The following is a 22,328-nucleotide window of genomic DNA, read 5'->3' as shown; positions in this document are numbered from 1 at the left end:
GTCAACTATATACTAAAACTACTGTTTATTACAATAATTAGTACATTTTGTTAATCGATTCTTAACTGCCTTGTTCTTTTTTCTTCAGAAACTAAATTAAAGGAGCCAAATTTTACACTGAAAAGAACATTCAGAGTGGAGAATACAGGACAGCTTCAAGTTAATATAAAATCCTTGGAAATAAGTGGATATTTATGTGAAGGATATGGATTTAAAGTAGTTAACTGTCAAGAATTTGCACTAAGCGCCAATGCTTCTAAAGACATTGTCATATTGTAAGTTTATTCTAAATACTGTCACTATATTCAGTTTATGCTTAAAGTTTGTGGCAGAAATTGGTGTATCTGTAGTGCACTGTATAACAATTACAGTACTAAGAAATACTATTTGCATCTCTTTCTCCTGTACAAGAAAAATTACTTTTCTTCCAATATTGATAACATAATGTGAACTGCATTAATGTGTCTAACCTCATGAGGAATACCAACAACAAATTCCAGAATCTTGTCCTTGTCCTCCCTTTCTTCACTGTCTGTGTGGGCACCGTGATTGGCTCATTCCTTGGCCATTTTATTTACCGTACATACCCAACTATAAGTCGAGAAATTTATGCCCAAAAATCAATCCGAAAATTCTGGCTCAACATATATGCGTCAATACAGTAATAGTGCTTAGAAAAGTCCTGAAAGAAGCACCACCCCATGTGTCTCGGCAGTGATTTCAAAAAGATCTGCCAGCAGGGTGTGTGTGTGTGTGTGTGTGTAAGAGGTGATTCCTTTCTCGACCCAATGTTAAAGCCTTCTCTCCCCACCACACCTCACTCTTAAAGCCAGTTCCTTTCCAATCCAGTGTGAAAAATTTCTCTCCCTACCAAACCCCACATTTAAATCCACTTCTCTCCCATCCCCATCTGATGTTAAAACTTTCTCCTCCAGCACCAGAGAAATGATGTTAGATGGTCAGGAGAGGTCCGGAGAAGGAGGAATGGAAGTGATGTTTTCCCCTTTAGATACTTGGTTAGAGCCCCCTAGGTTTTATCTTCGATTTATCCACAGGTTATATGACAAATTAATGATTTTGACCCTAAAACCTTCCCTCAACTTATATACTCATGTTCTGTACCATCACCTTTATATAAAGAGTGCTTTCTGTAATTTCTCTAGAAGCATGCGCTTTGTGCCTGAAGTTAAAACTGATATGTCAGCACTCTTACATTCAGAAGCAGGTAAAATTCAATGCAGTGTTCAAATTTAGGAAGTGTTCTAATATCCTTTTAACAAGCATACTGTAAAACTTAAACTAACTTTTTTTTTTAGGGCTGGGGGGGGTGAGCTATGTCCCTTTGATTCCTTCAAAGCATTCCATCCTTACTCTAGCCTAGACATACAGTACGTCAGGATCTGTGGCAATTGCTCATAGTTCCTGTAGCCACTTTCTCTTAGTGGCAGCTTTGATTGAAAATATCACTGAAGTTTTCCTGAAGTTTGTCAAGATGTAGTGAGGGGGGAAATGGATCTTAATACAAAGGGAATCCCAAAACTCAAAGGGGTCTGGCCCAGTTCAGTTATATACCCAAAGGAAGGGGACTGTGAAAAGGGGAGAGGAAATAATTAACTCCTTTTTCAGGATCCTTGTATTATCATTTTAACCTGAATTCCATTGATAATTTATATAATGACATATGCTTACGGTATGTGGATGCTACAGAGCCATAGAAGGTGCTGTTGAATCCTAGGGTGGCTGTAACCTAATCTGAACATTTAAACATAATATTCTCAATGGAAATGGAATAAATGTGATAAAATATAACACAGCATGATAAAGTTATGTAACTGTTCTTTACTCTTTAACAGGTTTACACCAGATTTCACTACTTCCAGAGTCATTCGTGAATTGAAGCTAACCACAGCAGGAGGCTCTGAATTTATATTCATATTAAATGCATCTCTTCCTTATCATATGTTAGCTACTTGTGCTGAAGCCCTGCCCAGGCCCAGCTGGGAGTTGGCACTCTATGTAGTAGTCTCAGGAATAATGAGGTACTAGGCATTATTTTAGTGCCTTGTTTATAATACATGATACACTGTTTCCAAGTCAATACATGTCAGGAAAATGTGCCATTTCTGTTAAAAATAAATACGAAATCTGAAGCAAATGATAGGTGTTGGCTACACTTGCTGTGGTGCTAATATGTTATGCACTTAGAAGCTTTAAAAAAAAATCTGCTTCAGCATTAAAGAACTGTATCTAGTCCAGTACTAATCAGGAAATGTATAGTTTGTTTTGCTTTTAGAGCTTATCAAGTCCTAGATTTGTTGGTATCCCATTACTGCAATTGTTGATGTAGCCCAGAAAAACAGAGCAAATGGGAAACTAATAGGAATAAAAGAAATTTTTTGTCCCATGTTGAAAGACAAACTCTCAATTCTGGTAACTGAAGAATGCAAAAGCCTATGGGAATCTGTATATAGTCCAGTATACAGTATGTACCATAAATGGGATTGTTTATGTAAAGAATGGTGGCATATATTAGCAGATTTTAGGAACTGAGCAAGCAACTGCTGTACTCTTTTAAGAGCTTCTTTCAAATGATTTAGGCAGCAGTTGGATCAAGGTTGTGGGAGGTTGTTTCTTCTTACATATCCCATATCAGAGAAAGTTAACTGGGAAACTCCTGTAAGAAACAGATCCTAAATTCAGGTACTACTTGTTAACTGATATACTTTCTCTAGCTGGAGCTCCCTCTTAAGAATTCAACTTTCTGGGCAAGTTACTATTACCCCAGCCTCAGCAACTCATAGGTGGCATTTCTTCTGCTGTTTTCTCTACTGTTTTGAAGACCACTGTCTGAGATTAGTTTTATGAGTTTTAATTATATATCCTGTAATACGCATATACGCACAAATTGTGTAGTGTGTAGAGGCTACTGAAACTTTGCGCATCTCTTTGCCAGCATGTTGAGATTTTATGATTTGTAGAGGTGACAGTCTAGTGTTGTTACTCTTGGTTTGTCAAAAAGTGATGGGCTTGTCTTATATCTCCAGTTTTTGAATTCTGGAATGGTAATACTACCGATGCTTATCTTTTTCAGCTTGCTCTTCCTTTTGGTAATTGGAACAGCTTATTTAGAAGCTCAAGGAATTTGGGAGCCATTCAGAAGACGCCTGTCCTTTGAGGCAACCAATCCTCCATTTGATATGGGAAGAACGTTTGATCTCAGGAGAATAGTAGGAATTTCATCTGATGGAAAGTAAGCCTCTACTTATAAACTGGATGCTTATTAAAGACATTGTTTACAGTACAAGTTGTCTTTATGAAGGAAGCTGCTAGGACAATGGAAGCAAAAATATCTAGGGAATTCAAAATGACTGGTTCTGATTTCAGGCTATGTAGTACTTGGAACAATTAATGATTCCTCATTTTAAACCCAGAACATCAACTGCATATAGTTAAAAAAAATTCTATCTGGGGATATAGGTTATATTACATAAACACAGTAGGTCTGTTTTTATTGTAATTTTTGTTGTTGTTGTTGTATTTTGGAGCAGATAAGGTAGGAAATAAATTTCAGATTCTACCTGCAGAAATCAGAGTTTGTGTACAGTCATCTCATCTATTGTCATAATTCATATAATTGTTGTTCCTAAGCTTTATTAATTCATTGGATTTATATCTTGCCTTTCTCACAAAATGGAATTGAAGGCACAAAACCAGACTTCGAATAATTGCATGATTTTGTGCAATGTACTGAAAAAAAATGCTACCAAAATGGAAGGAACGGGGTACCAGATAAAATACATACATAAGGAAAGAGTGAAAAGAGAGAGAAGAATTTATTTGAAAGAAACAGGTTCAATAAGTGTATGTCAATGGAATCTGTGTAAATTATTACCTATTGTCTTTTGAAATGGGACAGAAATAAGCTTTCCTGTCTGGTATCTGTAGTATTACCTGTTATTTTGTGACAAGGCATGATACATTTTCCTTTACAATTAACACCTTGTCTCTTAAGGCTTTTGGATTATACCTGCTCCTTAGCACTCAGCAGAAGCTGTAATATATTAAATTGGCCTTAGTCTTTTAGCTACAAACATTAACAATTACTAATGGGTTTTGCTAAATAGGTTTGTAACACTGTAGCAGCAGTTTTCAAAATATACTCATCCCTCCACATTCTCTGGGGTTAGGGATGCAGGAACTCTGTGAATGTGGGAAAATTGCAAATAACATGAACACTATGCTTTCATTTGAGTGAACACTTCTGTAGGAATCTCTAGGTTCTCCAGTTCAACTCTGCCAGACATTGACCATAGAATTGCACTGGAGGAGCTACAAATGCCTAGTGGAACATCTCTAGATCTTTCAGTGCAAGTTTTAGTTAAGGTTGACCACAGAGTTGCTCTGGAGGACCTAGATATTCCTCGAGAGAACATGTTAATAAAATCCATGAATAATCAAATCTACAAAAGTCAAAGCTGCAAATGTAGACAGACAGGTGTATTTAGCTTGAGAGGTTTAAATATCTTTACTCTGCTTCCAGCTTGAATGCACTTGGATCAGATTCTAACCACAGCTCTTCCAGAGGAATCTATGGACCAGGAAGCTCCTCAACACGATCCAGTGCAGGACATCATAAGCAATGCATCTCAACAGTAAACCTGCACAGCAATAGAAATTCAGCTGAAATTGAGAATGTGAAGTTTAAAAACAGTTCAAATGTTTCTAGCAGGACTTCCATGCAGACAGGTTCTGCACAGTCAGCAAACAGAGCAAGTTCCCTTTTTCAGGACTCCAATGCTGCAAATCAGAATCATACAGCAGGTAGAAAATCCAGGGGTGCAAAGCAAAATCTACAGTCAAACCAGCATCATGCTCCAGTTTTACTGGAGCAGCACTTATCACAGCCACCAGTAGTGCCTCAGCAGCAAGAACAGCAGAATCAAGATTCCCTACCCCAATCAGAGCATCCAACTCCTTCACATTCAGAATGTGCCGGGAACACAAGGCACAGCTCAGAGGACTCAGATTTTGCTACTTTGATAGAAACCATGGATAAAGACTCTGATCACCCCGAATCCCCTTCTCCAGATGTGTTTGTAGAACACCCCCCATCTCCAGTAGGAAAAAACAAAGGTAATAAACTTCTCTTTCACCTTATTAAAAAGTACTTACATTGGAACTTACGTTGTAGTTCCTAAGTAAGAAAATTCCTAAGTAAATTGGTATCATCTGTCATCCATTTTTTATTTCATGAATAGAACCACCAGCAGCTTATATTTGACCCTGAGCAGTTGCTGTCCTGGAAGACCCCCCCCCCCCGAACCTCCATAATGCTCTTACAGCACAGATTATTAGATGTGGGTAATATTGAGGGACAGTCATGGGTAGTAGATGATATGGGTACTTGCACAAAAAGTAGCACAGTTCTAACTGCCTTACAGTCCTTAAGCCTGCCACTGTGAAGAACAGTGCTGAGTTAAACAGCTGCAACTGCTTAATTAATTCATATATTAAGTGCCTTTTGACTGACAGTTTATAGGCAGAAACACAGGATATGGAAAGAAGTCAGCTTTAGACTTTAATATTTCTTTTGTGTTAAGAAGTATTATAAATATGTGATTTAAATGATTACATGCATTCTCCTAGAAATCAGAATAAATTAATTTAAAGTGCACATTTTTATAGCACCTCTCTTACTTTTCCATGTGTGCATAAATGTCTCAGTTGTAAATATGTGCTTGAAGTCTTAAAAGAAAACTAAGTTCATAGTTGTTGTTTTTAATTTTGCATTTACAAATTATTTCATTTTTAGAAATTAATTATAGAAAACATTTTGTATCCTCCAAGGCAGTTCAAAGCTGCATCCCTGATCCTTTAGGGGAATGCATCCTAAACAGGATGGGTTTGTGTTGTTAGATGGAAGGTCCTATTAGCTAAGAACATGTCTGACTCATCTAGAACAAGCTACACTTTGTTAACTCTCATTCAGACCTTAAGCTATTCAGTAAAATTAATTGAAGTCCCACTTCCTCGGATTGAGATGGAGGACGGCGGATGGAGCGTTGAATGTAATCAGCATACCTGAATACATGAAATATTAATAATTGTGTGTGTTGTGTGCCTTCTAGTCATTTCTGACTTATGGGTGAAGCTAAGGCGAACCTATCATGGGGTTTTTCTTCAGAAGGGGCTTGCCACTGTCATACTCTGAAGCTGAGAGTGTGATTTGCCCAAGATCCCCCAGTGTTTTTTCATGGCTGAACTGGGATTTGAACCTCGGTCTCCTGAGTCCTAGTCCAATGTTCAAACCACTACTTAAATTTGTTTATATTATTAAAATATGTATACCCTTCCCTATATTGAAAGAGGTCCAGGGGGTGGGGGAGGGATACAATAAAATCAATTTAAACAGTTTAAAATGTGAAATGTTGTGTGTCATCAAGTCAGTTCAACTTATGCTAACCCTAAGGTGATCCTATCATAGAGGTTTTTTGGCCAAATTCGTTCAGAGAAGTTTTTGCCTTTAATAATAATATTATTATTTTAATAATAAAACTTCTCGTTCAGAGAAGTTTTTGCCTTTACCTTGCTTTGAGACTGAGAGAGTGTGACTTGCTCAAGGCTGCACAGTGATTTTTCATAGCTGAGCAACGTTTCAAGCACTGATCTCCTGAGTCATAGTCCAGCATTCAAACCACTAAACCATGCTGGTTCTGTGAAATAGTAAAAGATACTTTACAGTCTGAAAACATATTAAAGTATAAAGTTTATACCAGTGCTTCTGATCTTTGTGATCAGCAGTGATTTTTCCCCAGCATGCCAAGGGCCAGCACCATATTTGCGCCCATTGGCAACAACTGTATTTTTCTTTCTTTCCTGCAAATTTATGAGGGACTGGCAGCCAATGACTCAGGGACTGCCATCAATCCAGGGACCACAGCTTTGAATAGCACTTGTATATGGTACTGTAAACAAGTTAAAACTATGTACAAATGGATAAAATCATTGAAAAACCCCCATCCTTTAATAAAAAGCCATGTTTTAACTTGGCACAAGAATGAAACAAATGTTTGCACTAAGGGAGGGTATTCTACACCTTCTGTGGCACAATAGAGAGGGCCCCATCCTACACAGTGTAGTTTTGCTATTGGTAGAACCCTTCATCAGACCCAAAATGTTGGGCTGGCTACATAGGGTGAAGCAGGTCTTCAAGTATCAAGATCCAAAAACAGTCTAAGGCTCAGATATTACCACCAGCACCTTGAATTTTGATTGGAAGAATACTGGTGCCAGTGAAATTCCTTTAAGACTAGTGTTTTATATCTGATGTTCTGGTCAGTTGTCCTGGTGTTGCATATTACCTTGGCTACAACTTCTGAGTTGTCTTCAAGGGAAGTCCCATATAGAGAAAGTGCAATAGACTAATTGGAACATTACTAATCCATGAACCACTGTATCTTCGTTATCTCTATCCAGGAAAAGCCGTAGCTTTCAACTGTAAGTGGACCCAGGTGATTTGTTAGCCATAGAATCCAGCTGGGACACCAGCAAGCAGATAGATTTAGGAGTACTCCCAGTCTACACACCCACTTCCTCAAGGAAGTATATCTAATTCCAGACATGAGAATCATCAAGCCACAGAATCTTTTTTTATCAGAATTCAGTTTTAGTATATTGTCCTTAACTAGCCCATTATATTGTTCAGGTACTGCTCCAGAACCTTCACAGCCCCAAACAAATCAATAAGAAGTAGACCATCACTGTAATGTTTACACTACCTGTAGCAATTCTAGGGGCTTCACATTATGAAGAAAGTTGTATGAGAAACAATGTATCTTCATCTTAGCAGGGCTTAGCTTTTCACGACCTGAATTATATGTTTCTAGTGCCAGGAACCAAATATCAGCTGGGATTATGGTTGTATGCCTGAGTTTCAATTACTTAACTATCTGTATAGAACCATGATCCCTGGAAAGTGCAGAGGAACAATCCTTGCAAAGTGGATTATCCTTGGTGTTGCCTCTTTGCACTTACATACTGTTGTTGTTTTGTAGGTGTAGACAAATTTCAAAAAAGTTCTTGATTGGTTTTGTGTCATTATTTATACACATCAGTGATTTCTATGGATGGTTCTGTTAATAACCATTTTTATGTATATGAAGAAATAAACATTTAGAAAAATCAAATCACGAAGGAATATTCGGTCTTTAAAAGGATTACTTCACCTGACTTGTTACAAGACTAATATAAGCATGTTAGAGACTATGAAAGATAATTTTCATTAATCTGTTTTTAATACATGTTTAAAATAAAAGAAAGTATATATTTTAAAGCACATGTTGGACCCTGCCATTCTTTGACTACATTGTTTAGAGCTGAGAAGATTTGGAGTCCAATGTCTGGAAGACTGCATTTCTAGTCCCTCTACTATTGGGGTGGGTGGGTGTTGTATTTCCTAGGCATTAGCAGTTACAAGCCGTGCATTTGCTTAACAGTTCTTAGTTGCTTGTTAATATAGTGTAGCTAGAAAACTTGGAAAAATTGGATATCGATCAATGGACATTCTCTGTAAAGCAAAAATAAGGTGTATGAACTCCTTTAGACTTTTTAGATTTGATAACACAGCCATGAGAATACTATGAGTCATGAAAGTGCCACTAAAACAAACTGAATCTTGTTTAAAGAGATGTAGCTGATCTGAGATACAATACATCTGACATTTTATTGTGTTAATTTCATTGAAATGTACCAGTCCTATATTTTTTAGCATAGTAGATTATGTTCCAAGTACATTTGGTCTGATGAAAATCACAATGATGAAAGATTGCTGCCTACTAAAGCTATCACAGATTGTAGCTGTTGTTAAATAGAAGTTGCCTTTATTACCTCAGGGAAAGGAAAACCATTTCAGCGGAAAGCCAAGCCTCAGAAGAAGCGGGAAGAAAAAGAGCGAAGAGGAAAGGGAAAGCAACATGAGGATGAATTAAAGGATTCTCTAGCAGATGATGATAGTTCTTCAACTACTACAGAAACTTCCAACCCAGACACAGAAACACTTCTGAAAGAGGTACTGAATTGCTAAAGGGAAACAGAGAGAATGAAGAAGGCAGGATTTTGCCCATCTGGTATTCCCATTGATCCTGAAAACAACTGTCAACATTGCTAACCTTTTTATATAGTATTCTAATGCTGTATCTATTATTCAGTAATCAGAGTCTCTCCTACCAGGATGAATTAATTAAATAATACTGGTTGGGTGGTTTTTGTTTGTTTTTACATCATTGTTTTAAGGAAGGGCTGTGCTGAATAGCATTCATGGTATTGCCTGGCTGCAGGTATATAGCAGAACCAGAGAATGATGTCTACCTAATAACTCCATGCCTGACATTTGCCATAATATTTAGTAAAATATTTAGGTGCAACGTTTTTGGGCTCAGAAATTGTCCCCATCTTGCAATGGTCATTTAAAAGTCAGTGACAAAAACAATTTAAAATTCAAATAGCAGCAGCAGGAAAACCATTGCACTGGAATGTTAAAATACATTAAACAAAACAGATATTACTAGAGAGTCAATCAACATAGAAGAAGCCAAGTACGCACCTTCAGGCAGAGAATTCCAGTAATTGGGATAGGAAGGTCTTCTCTCACATTCTCTGGGTGGCACAGATAAGCAATCCACAAAGTTGGGTAGAAGAAACTTAATTTCTTTTATAACTCAAAGCATAATGAATTATAATTTTGAAATCATGTAAAAGTAATGCATACCTGTTTATGAATATTAAAGTCATATTTGTCATAGAGATGAGCAATAGGGAGGAGGCTAGTTTGTAATGGCATTTGTTAACAGTGTTTCTCTTTTTTTAAAAAAAACTTATTTTAGATGTCCGCCTATTTACAGTGGACTTTTCTCATCCATGGGGCCTTCATTCCAAGGGTCCTGCAGATGGGGGGAAACATGGACAGTTATACCCCATGTTATTCATTGGGCAGCCAAGTGCGCAAATCTGCATCAGCACATATGTGTGCACATGCCACATTGAATAAGGGGTGTGGCGAGATGTGAACACTCCAGTCCATGAATCACTAGCCTGCTGATGTGGCGGGCCCACTGTAGTTAACATTTTTTTAATTGGGTTCTCGCAGGAGACAGAAAAGCAAAAGGGAAAACAGCCAATACCAGAAAAACAGGATAGCGAAATACATGTAAAGCAGAAAAGCAAAAAACTACCAGTACTCAAGAAAGAAATCCCAACAGATGTGAAAACTAAGTAAGTATAGAACAGTGGTAGAACTATCCAAACTACACTGCTTTCCTAACTAGATATTGAAATTAAGTGCCCTGTCATTCAGAACTGTGCCATTAAGCCTGAGTGCCATTTTTCTCAGGGAATTGTGCTAAGTTATTTCTTCTGTTTTATTAGATGCCTTGTATCCCATCCCAGGAGGGAAGTGGGATATAAATCCAAATAAATAAATAAAACTTTATTAAGATTTTGGGAAAGGAAATGACAGTACATGGACTCAGTAAAAATGATGGCTAATACAAATTAAGAGAAGGAAAATTTGTCATTATGGAGAATTTTACACAGCTTCCTTTTGTAGGTAGCGTATTAGATAAATATATTCAAGAATGTTGTTCACCATTTAGTTGTTCTAATGTTTAATTAAAGTAAAAGTATTAAGATCAGAGAAAGCTATTTATTTACCATGCATTTTATGTATGCAATTTATCTTTTAATAGTCGAACTCTTTAAGAAGGCTAACTGTGTATCTTCTGCATGCGTTACTTTTGTTTTAGCTCCTTTGAGATGTCATGTCCTTCGTCACTGGAAATTAAGCAACATAAAAGTTTTTCTTCCAAGCTATCTTCCCAGCATACATTCACAAATGGATTCAAACCAAGAAACATCCAGAAAAAGGGTATGTTTTTTCTAGATCTGATACTGACTGCTAAGCATCTCTGAAAATTTAGTTTTCATAGCTTTTCCCCATTGGCCATAATTCCAAAGCTGACAAGCTCCAGACTCACTAACTGAAAGCTGATCTTTCATCCTTCTCTTTGTCTTGATAGGTTTAAACACAAAACTTATGGACAACAGACCACCATCATTAGCAAAGTTTTTTTCCAGTAGCTGTGGTCAAGAATTAGGCAATACCAGCAGCTCAGAAGGAGAAAAAGACTCTCCACCACCAGAGTGGGACTCAGTGCCAATTCACAAAGCAGGCAGCTGTAAGTACTTTAATATTGCTTGTAGGTAGTGAATAAAAATCCAGATTCTGTGGCAAAAAAAAAACCCAAAGTTTTTTGTGCCCAATTCTTGCTGCTCAGCTGCAGAACAACACAGGATTGCTTCAGGACTTTATGACATTAAGAGCTATTTGGTGATGGAGAACACTGCCTCAGTGTGGTAGAGACTCTTTCTTTAGAGGTTTTAAACAGAGGATGGGTGACCATCTCTTGGCAGTGCTTTGGTGTCTTCTAGTTCTGTGGTTCTATAATTTCTAGGATTCTTAGCCCAAAGGCACAGCTGAGGTTTTGACTGGATGTTCTGTCTCTTCCTCCAGTATCCTCTCATTCCCATAAATTCTCCTTTGGAGACTGCTCCTGAGAAAGTCTTAGTTGATGCATCCACACTTTTTTCTTGAGGGTGGGAAGAAAGGGGTGGCTAGTCTAAAAAGGCCTATGGCTTAGGTATTCATGGGTTCTTTCGTTATTCTAACATGCAGTTTTAACCCCAAACCCATTTTTATTCTCTCCTTAACCAGTCTTATTAATTAGACAGGAAGGGAAATAATATCTGAAAAAAGAAGTGAGACCTTTTCTTAGTGGAGAGGCCACAGACATCTTTAGTAAGATAACCTAAGCTGCCTGAAAGCAGTCCCTTCTCCAAAACAAACAAACCTTCAGTGATCTCACAAACTTGTCCTGCCAGGAGGCTTGGTAAGGAGGATGGGTGTATGAGAATTTAAGATTACTTTTGAAGGTTAGACATGCAAGAGCTGTACAGCTTCATCTAGCTTGTCTTGTATAGGCTGTCCCCTTAGTGGGCATTTTCTGGCCCTCAGACCAGATACTTTTTTAGCCTCAGAATGTCCCTAGATGCCCTGTAGGGGAATGAAGGACATTTCACCATGTTCCCCTCCTCTAGCCATTTTATGCTCCAGAAGGGCATTTTTTGAAACTGTAAATTACTTCTAGTCACTTTCTGTTTTGGGCGGGAAAGGCCTCTCTTGGGTCTAAGATGGCCCAGGAGGATCTAAAACATGGCAAAAAAGCCCACACAGCCCATAAGGACATTTGGGGACAAAATTGTTCTTTTGTGCTAGAGGCAGGATGTGTGCCTCCTCCAAAGTTTCTTTCTGAGACCAAAACAATTCTGTGTTTCACCTGTGGAAGATTTAAATAATAACAGTATAAATCTTTTCTTGATAAATTAATCTGATAAATACCCTGTTATGATTTGCAGCTACTGACAACCTTTATAAGCTGTCTCTGCAAACCATCAATGCAGATGCTTTTCTGAAGCAACGACAGACCTCACCACCTCCTGCCTCTCCATCTCCACCCCCTGCATCATTGACCTTTGTGCCACGAAGTACTTATAGCAGTATTGTGAACAACTGCAAGTAAGTTCATATGGTTACTATATAACCCAGCTAAATGTGTGGAGACACAATCACTATAAAATACCATTTCAACAGGTTACATTTTCAGTTCCACCTTTAAAAAGAACCATATGCCTCGGCAAACAAGACTTCACATTCTGTTCATTAAGTTCCAAGGAGGGCTTTGATACTGTAGAGGAAGGAGGGAAATGCTAATCCCCACAGCAGGGGACGTAAAGTAAAGCATGCACATGCATTTGTCCCTAACAAGATGCCAGCCAAAGTCTTTTGGGAGATCCCCAAGGTAGACTTTTAGGTAGAATTTCTATATAGATTTGAAATGAAAATACAGTAAGATTTAGTTATATTTGAGAGGACAATCATGAACAAACTTGCTCCTGTTTTCTCAAGAGAAGCCATTCTTGTTCAGTATGCATGTCTAAAGCTGATATTAGTGAATCAAAATCATGGATGTTTTCCAGTTCAAAAGAATATAATGAATAAGAAGCTCGCACACTTCCTAAAGCAATGTCTCAGTTATCCTTCTGACCATACCTCAGTACTAGCTTTACCTTAAAAGTGGTCTGGAAAAATTAGATAAAGAGAGATGCCTAGGTTAGGTACTGATCTTCTCTTGACGAAAGAAGATAATCTTTTGGGAGGTAGTACAAGGTCAGAAGGATTGGATCATTGCCTTGAAGTGTCCAAATATCAGTATGTAAGTTATGGTGATAGATTCAAATATAGTTGAGCTGTGAATGATCATCATCTCTTTCTTTCACATTTATAGTGAACCAAAAAGCAAATTGCTGAGTGGTGCCAAACATAAGGTGGCAAAGGCAGCCTCTCTCCCTGGCAGGAATGGAAATCCTACTTTTGCTGCTGTAGCTGCAGGTTATGACAAGAGCCCAGGTAACATACAGATCTGGAAAAGTTCTTAGTATGGAATTGCAATGCTGGCTTGGTTTGCTGATTTAAACCTCTTGTTGCAGGTGGTAGCGGCCTAGTAAAGCCTTCTCCAGCTAAAACTGAGGTTTCTGGCTGTACAAATGTGTCAAACACAGCTGTTGACAGTGATGGCTCTGACAGGTACCTTGAATCACCCTTTCTAAAATAAAAGGCCAAGCAGTTAAGGGTATGACAACAGCAGATTTTCCTCCTGCACCTCGATTTTCTAATCATATAGACTGTGCCTGTAAAGTCCTATTTGTCATACATTTTACGAATCTTCATTTCAATAATTTACAACAGCCTTAAATTCACAAACCAGTGATAGCTTTATTGGCCAATTCAAATACACAAAATACATGTTGCAAGCTATCAAAGCTTCACCTTGTTTGAAGTCTCTAAATTCAAGGACAAGCTATTTAGGACTATATTGCTTGTTTGTATTTTGAATGACAGAATAAAAATAGTTTCCTCCTTACATAACACATTAGAAAATGGGATTCATAGATGCATTTCTCAGTTCTACAGGCAAGAATAAAATGTCTTACCAATTTAGAGACAGTTTTTTCAATCTGGCCATAGTTCTACTGGTGCATACCCATAAATAATAGATACTAAAATTCACCTGTATTACCACATGCAAAATTGGCATTGTGTTAGGATTATTATTTGCAGTACTGGATAATTATAGTCCATATCCTGGTTGGTTGTGTCTGGGGTGTTTTTCACTTTCCTAATGAAATTATCTTCTTTCTTGCTATCCTTAGTTCTGGTTTGTGGAGTCCTATAAGCAATCCTAGCAGCCCAGACTTCACACCTCTCAACTCCTTTTCAGCATTTGGAAACTCTTTTAATCTAACCGGAGGTGAGTGATATGTTGTAATGTGTTTTACAGCCTGGAGGCAAGTGTGTGGAATGGGTGTGTTGGTTTAGTGGTTTGAAAAATAGAAGGTTACATAACCTAGTGGACTCTATCCAGCTGAGACAAAGAAATAAGTTGTGGTGGAGAATGAAGGAATGCATGTTCATTCTCTCTTAGGAACCAACTGCTTCTGCTTAACAGGCAGGAGGTTTAATTTTAAGAGCCATGAACCTATGTAATACTTGAGGAAATTGACAGCATTATCTGTGTACTGAATATGTACACATTGAATATGCCGTGTTTGGCTATATTATGAAATTGACAAGAGCCTTTTTCTCCATGGATAAACAGACAGACCTTTCCCTCTTGATTAGAAACTGACAAAAGAACTTGGATGTCTAGGGAGGAAACTGCCAAATCTGTCAGGCTTTCTGCCCAGAAGCAAAATGACACATGTTCCTGCCATGTTGTGGCAGAAATGATTTAGAGCTAGCTAGAACTTTGTGAAAAGGTTTCTGTAACATCCATTTTAATAACATAAAGCTTGCCTTTCAGAATCTTTCCTGGTATAAAATGACAAGTATAAAATGGACAGCAGAAAGAATCAGAGGAGTGGCCATAAGAATGAACAATGTCTGTATTTCTAAACTTAAGGAAAAATCCACATCCCACATCTGCTGTTAGTTGTGCAGTTTTATTTTCCCACAAGTGCAGACTTTTAAAGTTGTTTGCAGGCATTGCCTCCAATCAAGGGGTCTACTCATTTTGGCTGACCATCACAGCCAAGCCAGTATTCTTTGTAGCCAAACGCTTGCAGCTTTGATCATATCTACTTGGAAATAAAGCCTGTTGTATTAAATGGTGCTTTATCCAAGGTAAATGTACATATCTGGGAGTAAAACCTGTTGGAACTAATTTTTCTGCCAACTTCTATTAAGTTCAGATTGTTGCTCCCTGTCATCATGCTATATCTGTATTTCAGGGTAGCAGCCTTCTGCTCTGCTTCCTCACTGCCAAGTTTGTATTTGGAAGTAGGCAAGGTCACTGCAATTGTGACTCAAGGGCCTTAAAATGTAGTGAAACATTTGAGACACCCCCTGTTCCCTCTTTCGAACTCTAGAGATAGAGATAGACAACAGAAGAAGTAAAATTTGGCTGCTACTGCTCTCCTCCCAAATTCTAGCTTTTCTAGGTCTGGGAGAAGTAGCCAAGACTTATTTGTGCCATGAGGAACAGAAGCACACTTTGGTACTCAACCACCATCATCCTCCCACATTTAAGTTTTCCACTCAGATCTTAAGGAAGAGGCAAAGTTTTGTTTGAGTAACAGAGATACTTTTACTTTGTGAATTAGCTCCTGCTTTCTCTCCAGCTTAGAGATAGAGAGGTGAACAAGGCTATTGCCAGCAGTTGCTTTGAACATTGGAACCCTCCAAATCTCAAAGCAGTGAAGGATATTTTCCGTTCCTTCTCTCCAGTTCCAAACAAGGGAACAAGGGCATGTCTCATCTCTCAGCATGAAAACAGGGCAAGCACAGTTGTCACAGTCTGCCTTTAACAATCCTAAAATTAGAGGAATGAGAGTAGCAGGAACACACTAAGTGAAAAACAGTTTGTCTTCTGAAAAAAATTCAGCAAACCCTTCTAGCTGAGATGACTAGTTCTCATGTCTAAAAAAAGAGATCTGATCACATTTCTGTACCACCTGTCAAAGTTCAGTGTCAGCTCCAACTATTACATCTTAAGAATTTAAAATCTTCTCTGTAAATTTTCTATCCTGCAGGACAAAAACAAACACATTTTATTGGAACAGCTAATGTTTAAAACATTAAAAGCTTTTAGGTCAAGGAATGTAAATGTTTAAAGCAAAATATAAAAGGCACAAGTTATCCAGTAGCTGCCAGTCCTTCACAAAAAGGTCATAGCAAAAATTGGATGATTACACTGGGAAGCTCTGTACAGCTCCTTCCAGCTTAGTTGTAGTAAATGAATTGCCATTTATTCCCAAGTTCTAACCAATGTCTGTGGTATTTGTTGTATTTTGAGATGGCCCACGGGCTAATCAATAAATGTTGTTGTTGTTGTTGTTGTTGTTGTTGTTGTTGTCAGTGTCTGTGGAACTCATCTTAAACCATGTTTGACTAATACCCGGTTAAATATGTTCTATATATTAATTTTTCTGTCTCCTTTTGCATATGTCAGTGTAAAGCTGTTAATCTACTAAAAATCATGATACAGATTGAGTATCCCTTATTTGGAATTCTAAAATGCTCCCAAAATCATCCATATGGGTGGGTGAGATAGTAACATCTTTGCTTTCTGGTAGTTCATTGTACACAGTCTTTGTATCATCACAAAATTATTAAAATATTGTCTATAAAATTACCTTCAGGTATGTGTATAAGGTGTATATTGTTTAGACTTGGGTCGGATATCTCATTATGAATGTTTCAAAATCCAAAAAAGGAAGAAGAAGAAAAAGAATCTGAAATCCAAAACATATTTGGTTCTAAGCATCTTGGATAAGGGATACTCACCCTGTATTGTTTATATGCCTATCAAGACAGAATGTAGTATGAGTGTGTTTTATCCTTCCTTCTCCCTCATAGAAGTTTTCAGTAAACTTGGACTGTCATCACCTGCATATAGCCAGGATTCTCAGCAAATCTGGAGTGAGTTTACTAGTGTTCCTTCATCCATCTGGGACTCTTCAGCAACAGATCTTATGCCTCCCTGGCCCACAAGTTCAGGATCCCCAACTCATACAACTCCAGTAAGTGTATGTTTCTCTTATTTTATATTAGCGTTTTTATATTAGAGTTGCTGTTGTTGTAGTTAAAGGATGGGCATGCACTAAAGATTGGATTTTTGGCACTTCGCAGCCCTTTGTGAGCTGCACCAATGGGAGTGGGTAGCAACAACCGGAAGTAATTTCCAAATACGAGAACTGATTGCTAGTCACTCCTTGACATCCCTTTTTTGCTAGTTTGGGGTGCTGGGGATGGGGGGGCAAAGCCCATTGCCACACCTCCTAAGCCACCACCATTTTTGCCATGATTTTGCAAAAGATCTTGCCAGACCTCTTGCAACAACTGAAAGCACACATCTACAACCTTCCCCCATCCCCAGAACTGTCCCAAACCACCTTTGTCATTCAGAGGGATGTGTTTGGTAATGGCCATATGGGCACCAAGAAAGAGACAGTTGAAAACTCTCGGCCATTGGAGGGTTCATTTAGGAGGAAGTAGTGATTCAGGTACTCTGTGATCACAAATCTTGTTTAAAAGATCAAAACCTTAAAGAACCAGGGACACTATGAAGTTTTCAGATATTAGAGTAATGTGCTTATTATAGCTAGTCCAACCCAGCATAGCTATCTTATTCTGAATCAGTTGAAGCTTTTAAAGGTAGCCTTATGTGCAGTTTTGAACCTCTAATGATACTAAACGATGGGTAATCATAACCGTATCCCTTAATTCAAAGTGAGGGAACAGTTCAGGAAAGGTCCTGTAAGCCATAGTTGTCACTTGGTGATGGAGTAATTCTGTTGGACCCAGGAGCACCCCAAGCTGTAACTCTGACCTTGAAGGCAACTACAGTGCTGCCTGCTACTGGCTGGCCACCATTTCCATGATCACTTTCTCCCACCAACAATAATGCCAACTGGATAGCTTAGTGTACCTCATGTTGATGGCAGTCCTTTAAGCAGAATATTTATGTGTTTTTACTTTAGAGCATGGTTTTTGACTTTGTAAATGTGTATGAGGAAATTTACCATAATCTGTGAGTTCCATCCAGTTCTCTTCCTATTTTAATAACAAGCTCTTCCTATTTTATGAACATCCATATAAAGTGAACCTAACATTTGGAAGGACCAGATTGTTTAACATAACTTGCACTTTATCAGGCAATCACAATAAAAGAATGAGTCCTATACCATGATTTCATGTTAATAATTTAATGTACAGTACTTAGTGGTACTTTTATCTGAAAGCTGATGAAACTCTTTTCTTGTGTGTTACAATTTTTGTTTTTGTTTTTGTTTTGGATAATGCAGTCTATCCTTGGCAACCCAGGCAGCCTGTGGTCAACTACCACCACTCCATTCAGCAGTTCCATTTGGTCAAGTAATTTGAACAACACCCTTCCTTTCAACACTCCTGCTAACACGTTGTCAGGAATTGATCTTGGAAATGAAAATGCACGTCCACCACCTGCTACCACACCAGCAGTTAGCTGTCCAGAAGAGTTGGGACAAGCCTATAATCCGTGGTTAATTTGGAGTCCTGCAATTGGGAGAAGAAGCTCAGATCCTTGGCCTAATGTGCATTACCCACCTGAAAATTGAAATTAAGCAAAACAAAATGACAGTTGCCCAGATCTGATCATGGTAAATTCTGTAACATATCTGGAACATAATTTGCAAGCTGTTTGCTGCCCTTGCTCCTCTCCCTAAAACACCATTAAAATCTAGTCATATATTCATCCCTTGCTCCTATTAAAGTCTTGAAGTTATGGTAGTATGAAATTGCTGGTCATCCTGGGAAAGGTTTGGATTGTTAATCAGTGGCCAAAGCCTTTTAACATCTGTCCTTCAGGTTTTCTTAAAACCTGGTAACTTCCAAAAAACAGTTGTTGTTTTTTAGCTACCATGCTTGATTTTTAATTCCAGACCCCAGTATTATGCTCTGAACCATAATTTTAAAGAGCACCTTGTGCAAAAAAATGCAGAGTATTTTTTGAAAAATAAGGCTGTCTTTGTTAAAGACTCAACGAATGTAAAAACTTTAGGAGCAAAAATATAAGAGCATTCTGTTCAAACTATACATTTTATGTGCTGTTTGTAAATTTGTAAACCTGAATGCATTTTTAAGTTGAACTGAAATGTGCATAGCCAATTCCTTGTGCTTTTCTTACGAATACAACTTTGAGTTGTACTTGAAAATAAATAATGCTTTTTTTCATTCTTGTGTTGTTTTTTCCTGTGACTTTATATGACAAGTCAGAAGTCAAACATTTGACAGCCTTTCTACCAAAGTTTGTATAAGTGCCGATTGACTTGGAAGTGATAATCACAGGGCCAACATTTTAACAGGCCACAGAGGCTTTTGTTCATGGAAAAGCTGTCTATCACAGGCACAATTGCCAAATAAGCAGTTGGACTGTAGTGAACTTCAGTCCTTCTGAAAGTCAGCTGCACAAGAAAACATTGTATAAAAATAGCCATGCCATGTAAACTTCTCTTAAATGGCAGCTACAGTGAATTTTCTGGCAGTAGACTGGATAACAGCTGCTACAAGCATGTCTATTTTGCTGCTGAGTCACTAAACAGAAGCTGCAGACCTATCATCTCTCTTACATCCTCCACACAATAAACGCCTTTGGCTTTTTGCTGTGATATATTCTGCACAGGGTAGTGGTTACTTACAATAGGATAATATTTGAATACAATATCATAACTAGGAAATACAATTATTGATATACTCCAAGATGAATGAATAGTTGATTAAAGTGAAGAAAAGGGGAGGGGTGGTAGCAGAAACCTTTGCAGTGGCAGTACCTGGCTGCTTCTTAGGACTGGTTTCAGTACATAATCACCTACTAAATTTTCACTAGTCACCTACCTTAGCTGGACATATGACATATGAGAGCTTCTAGGATGTAATTATTAATAAGAATTCAATACCTTATTAATAGGATGGTGCTTAGGATCAATTCACACACATTTTGTGTTATCCTTGTACAGCCCAAAAACAAACAACAGTCACTTCATCTTTTCAGCCTTCTTGTTGGTTCTCCATCCCTCTCTAGCAGTTTTTTCTCTCCTGCCTTCATCTGGAACAGATCTAAAACATACTGTCTGGATCCAGTCTCCAGTGCGATAGAATTGAATGCAGAAATGAAACCTTGCCATTTCAAACAGCCACATCAAGTTGATGCATGGAGGACCACACTGAGGAAACTTGCAGTTACTCTCTGGACCTTTCAGAAGCACCCAAAAGTACTGTAGGGTAATAAATATCCTGGCCCTCTTTCCCTGGGTGCACAGGATGCTTCAGTCTCTCAGCTGGGATGCTTCTTTTTCTCAGCCATTGATAGTCTGCAGGGATGCACCTGGGGAAGGAAGACAGAGTAGCCTTATCCAGTGAGAGAATCTGCTCCTTCTCTGGGTGCACAAGGAAAGCTGAAATGTGTCCAAATGTATCCCAACTAACCAGTGGCCAAAGGAACAGAACTGCTTTTTTAAAGGCCATCAGTCTACATAGAGAAGAAAAAAAAGTTCCTGAGTTCCTGCCCTTATAGAGCATACAGATGAAAACTGCTTTTGCCTTGCAGGTAGGTAGAGTATTACAATATTCTACATCCTTTCCCACTATTAGCTATAATTACTGGTATCAGGAATTGGCAATAAAGGGAAATCGAGGCATTGTTCTCTAGCAAAGCCTTGTCAGGCACACTAGGGACAGAAGGAAGCTAAATCATCTGATATTCTATGAAATGTTTAAATATGTATTTTGTTTCGCCAGTAGTGGGAACTGCTACATTTCACTTCCGGTATGTGTGTGCACTCAATATATCTCTCATATTTAATTCATTATTTGTAAACTGTTTAGTAGCATGATTGTCTATTAAACCAGCACCAATGAGTTTAGCATTAATGGATGCGATGGTAAATAGGTTCATTTTGATCTCTAGTAGATATAGAATGTACAGCTGGCAGTGCAATTAATCTTGGGAGGAAAGTACAGCCAGTGTGCATTCCTGTGATGTGGCTTCAGTCACAAACAGGCAATATTACAGCCTCCAGAAACCTCACAGTAATTTTAGCACATTGGCAGAACCTCTGGTGAAGGAGAAATAGCCTTGTGTTCTTGCCATATTGTTTTAATTGATATAGACCTACTTGAGTTCAGAAATAGGATGCAGCCATGTAAGAAAAACAAGAACATAATTGGAGTGTTCAAGGCAAGTCTGCAGCTGAGCTGGAAGGGGGAACCAAAGTATTTTTAAAATGTTCATTGTTTTGCTGCAGTTATTTTCAAGCAGAAGCTAGGTTTAGTCGAAAAAATTATGGCATTGATTGCTTAGTCTACTTTGCTGATACAAAAAGTCAGTTTTATACCACAGGAAAGATTGCTAGGCATGTTGTGGTCCTAATGGTTAATTGTGAATCTGTGGGGTTTTTTTTAATCCAGTACCACAGAACCAGCCATGAAACCACTATTGCATGAAAACATTGCAATGTTATGGATTCATCCTAATGAAAACTAAGAATAAAGGAAAATAAACGCCCTCTTCCTAAATTTACAAAATCTTATACAGCTTATGATGCCACATGAACAGGCTATTTATCAGCTAAAGGAGTATCAGTAAGATGAACATTTAGCATTATGGAGTGCAGGGGAAATGCAGTATGCCTCCCAGGGAACATAGACCCATCAGCACTTGGCTGGGAGACTGCCAACAAATACCAGCTGCTGTAGGCTATATTTCAGATGAAGGAACTGGCAAAAACACCTCTTGAGTATTCCTTGCCTAAGAAATTCATGCACACACACACTTTATTGAACATTTCCTGGGGGAGTGAGAGAGATTGAGTTGAGGTGGGAGAATGGTACCCCCTTTTATATGTAGATGTCTTTGGTCTAAATGTTCCTTATAATTAACATTTAACTTGTTTCTCTCTTGTTGTTTGGAGCTTTTCTGTTTGACTAACATTTTAAAGGAAAGTAGTAGGTGGGAAATCTCTGAGCAGTATTGTCCACCCATCCCCACTGTGGAAATGCTTGTGTCATACAAAATTTTAAACATCCTTTTTGGAACCAGAGAGCTCATTTCTCTCTGACTCATGAAGGTTAGAGCATTCTTTCTTTCCGCTGAAAGCATGGCCAATACATGCCTCTAATCTAC

At 38.2% G+C, this 22,328-nt stretch overlaps 2 protein-coding genes across 3 annotated transcripts in view; one reads left to right on the top strand and one right to left on the bottom strand.

Moving 5' to 3' along the window:
• The window catches only part of TMEM131 (transmembrane protein 131), a 47,322-nt gene extending 27,941 nt beyond the window's left edge, over window positions 1–19,381 (top strand). The window contains exons 23-36 of one of the 2 annotated variants that reach the window (XM_042456933.1): window positions 89–275; window positions 1,854–2,039; window positions 3,092–3,250; window positions 4,541–5,133; window positions 8,892–9,067; window positions 10,145–10,269; window positions 10,800–10,921; window positions 11,073–11,231; window positions 12,469–12,628; window positions 13,398–13,519; window positions 13,600–13,696; window positions 14,323–14,420; window positions 17,027–17,196; window positions 18,475–19,381. In XM_042456933.1, coding sequence (XP_042312867.1) covers window positions 89–275; window positions 1,854–2,039; window positions 3,092–3,250; window positions 4,541–5,133; window positions 8,892–9,067; window positions 10,145–10,269; window positions 10,800–10,921; window positions 11,073–11,231; window positions 12,469–12,628; window positions 13,398–13,519; window positions 13,600–13,696; window positions 14,323–14,420; window positions 17,027–17,196; window positions 18,475–18,765 — 2,645 coding nt within the window. In that variant the 3' untranslated portion in view covers window positions 18,766–19,381. The remainder of the gene's footprint in view (window positions 1–88; window positions 276–1,853; window positions 2,040–3,091; window positions 3,251–4,540; window positions 5,134–8,891; window positions 9,068–10,144; window positions 10,270–10,799; window positions 10,922–11,072; window positions 11,232–12,468; window positions 12,629–13,397; window positions 13,520–13,599; window positions 13,697–14,322; window positions 14,421–17,026; window positions 17,197–18,474) is intronic. The other variant, XM_042456934.1, reaches the window with a different exon arrangement.
• Window positions 1–22,328, bottom strand: part of LOC121925828 (transmembrane protein 131-like) — a 122,460-nt gene that overhangs the window by 50,700 nt on the left and 49,432 nt on the right. The window lies entirely within an intron of this gene.

This window comes from Sceloporus undulatus, chromosome 3 (assembly GCF_019175285.1).
Source record: "Sceloporus undulatus isolate JIND9_A2432 ecotype Alabama chromosome 3, SceUnd_v1.1, whole genome shotgun sequence".
NCBI classification, from domain to species: domain Eukaryota; kingdom Metazoa; phylum Chordata; class Lepidosauria; order Squamata; family Phrynosomatidae; genus Sceloporus; species Sceloporus undulatus.
The sequence above is the reverse complement of the archived record's forward strand: the minus strand, read 5'-3'. Positions and strand labels throughout refer to the sequence as shown.